This window comes from Aplysia californica, unplaced genomic scaffold, assembly GCF_000002075.1.
Source record: "Aplysia californica isolate F4 #8 unplaced genomic scaffold, AplCal3.0 scaffold00123, whole genome shotgun sequence".
Taxonomy (NCBI): Eukaryota; Metazoa; Mollusca; class Gastropoda; order Aplysiida; family Aplysiidae; genus Aplysia; species Aplysia californica.
The window spans coordinates 690,414-691,744 of record NW_004797393.1 but is presented as its reverse complement, the minus strand read 5'-3'; the positions used below and the strand labels follow the sequence as shown (position 1 = coordinate 691,744).

The 1,331-nt window shown below is 38.8% G+C and overlaps 1 protein-coding gene across 1 annotated transcript in view; it reads right to left on the bottom strand.

The window, feature by feature from the left end:
• Positions 1–1,331, bottom strand: part of LOC101861723 (chitin synthase chs-2) — a gene marked incomplete at its 3' end in the record, with an annotated part of 78,176 nt that overhangs the window by 48,275 nt on the left and 28,570 nt on the right. The window contains 1 exon segment of the mRNA XM_035969176.1: positions 172–257. Coding sequence (XP_035825069.1) covers positions 172–257 — 86 coding nt within the window.

Genomic DNA, 1,331 nt, shown 5'->3' with positions numbered 1-1,331 from the left:
ATCTATCTATCTATCTATCTATCTATCTATCTATCTATCTATCTATCTATCTATCCATCGATCTATCTATCTATCTATCTATCTATCTATCTATCTATCAATCTATCTATCTATCTATCTATCTATCTATCTATCTATCTATCTATCTATCTATCTATCTATCTATCTTACCTCGCTGAGTCAGTTCTGTTGTATATGGAGCTCTCGTTAGAATGGGGAGCTTCTTGGATTGTGTTCAAGTCATCAAACCAAGCAACCTGCCAAAGAAAACAGTTTTTAAATAGTTTTTGGAACGTGTTTTACGGTGCTCGCAACTGTAAAAGGTCATATGAGCGCCAATGGTTGGATTAACTACTTACTTCACTCACTTGTTCCTTCCTCTGGTATCCTTAGGATGTCGAGGGGAGGTGCAAGTTTGGGTCCTGTGCTAGGTGTGTAGCGTCTGTGATAGATATGTTATGTTGTTCCAGGACCTTTTTAACCCCATCAAGCCAGGTCTTTCTTGGTCTTCCTCTTGATGTGAAGCCAAATTCTCGGGTGTTGTAAGCTCTAGCCGATAGATCTAGTTATTTCAGGGGCATTCTAGTTAGACGTCCAAACCATTTGACTCTTTGACGCTCTATTAACTGTTTTACTGGTGGTATTTGAGTTCGTAGACGTATGGTTTTGTTTCTTATGCGGTCTCTTCTGGTGACGTTGATAGTTTTGCGGAGACACCTCATTTTGCATGAATTGATTTTTCTTTCTTGTGCCTTGTTTCGAGACCATGTCTGGCACTGGTATGTTAATGTTGGTATGAAGATGATGCTATTGATGAGCTGGGATTTCACTTCGGTTGGGATGCTCTTGTGACTGAGCAGGGGTGCTAGCTGGTAGGTCACTGCATTTACTTTTATAGTTCTTGTTTCTATTTCTTTGTCCATACGCCCATCTTGTGTGAAAACGCTTCCCAAATGTGAGGCAGTGTGGTGGAATCAGGCTCTCGTCAAAATAATCAAAGTGAAGAAACTTGCATTTTTCCGCAGTTTTGTGAATTTTTATCAAATTTTTGGGGGTTTTTTTTGGCTCAACACCTTTCATGCCCATTAAAGAACTCTTTCTGTGTAGATTTTTTCCAAGGGAGCACGATATAAGTAATAAAAGCTTCAATTCATCCAGCCAACTATAAGAGTAACAAAAACCTTAGAATCATCTCCGAAGTCAAAATCACTGATAGCATCAACAACACGATTGGTATTTGGAAAAGCAAAACAGCATATCTGGCAAAAATAGACCGTTATCATCATCATCATCATCATCATCATCATCATCATCATCATCATCATCATCAT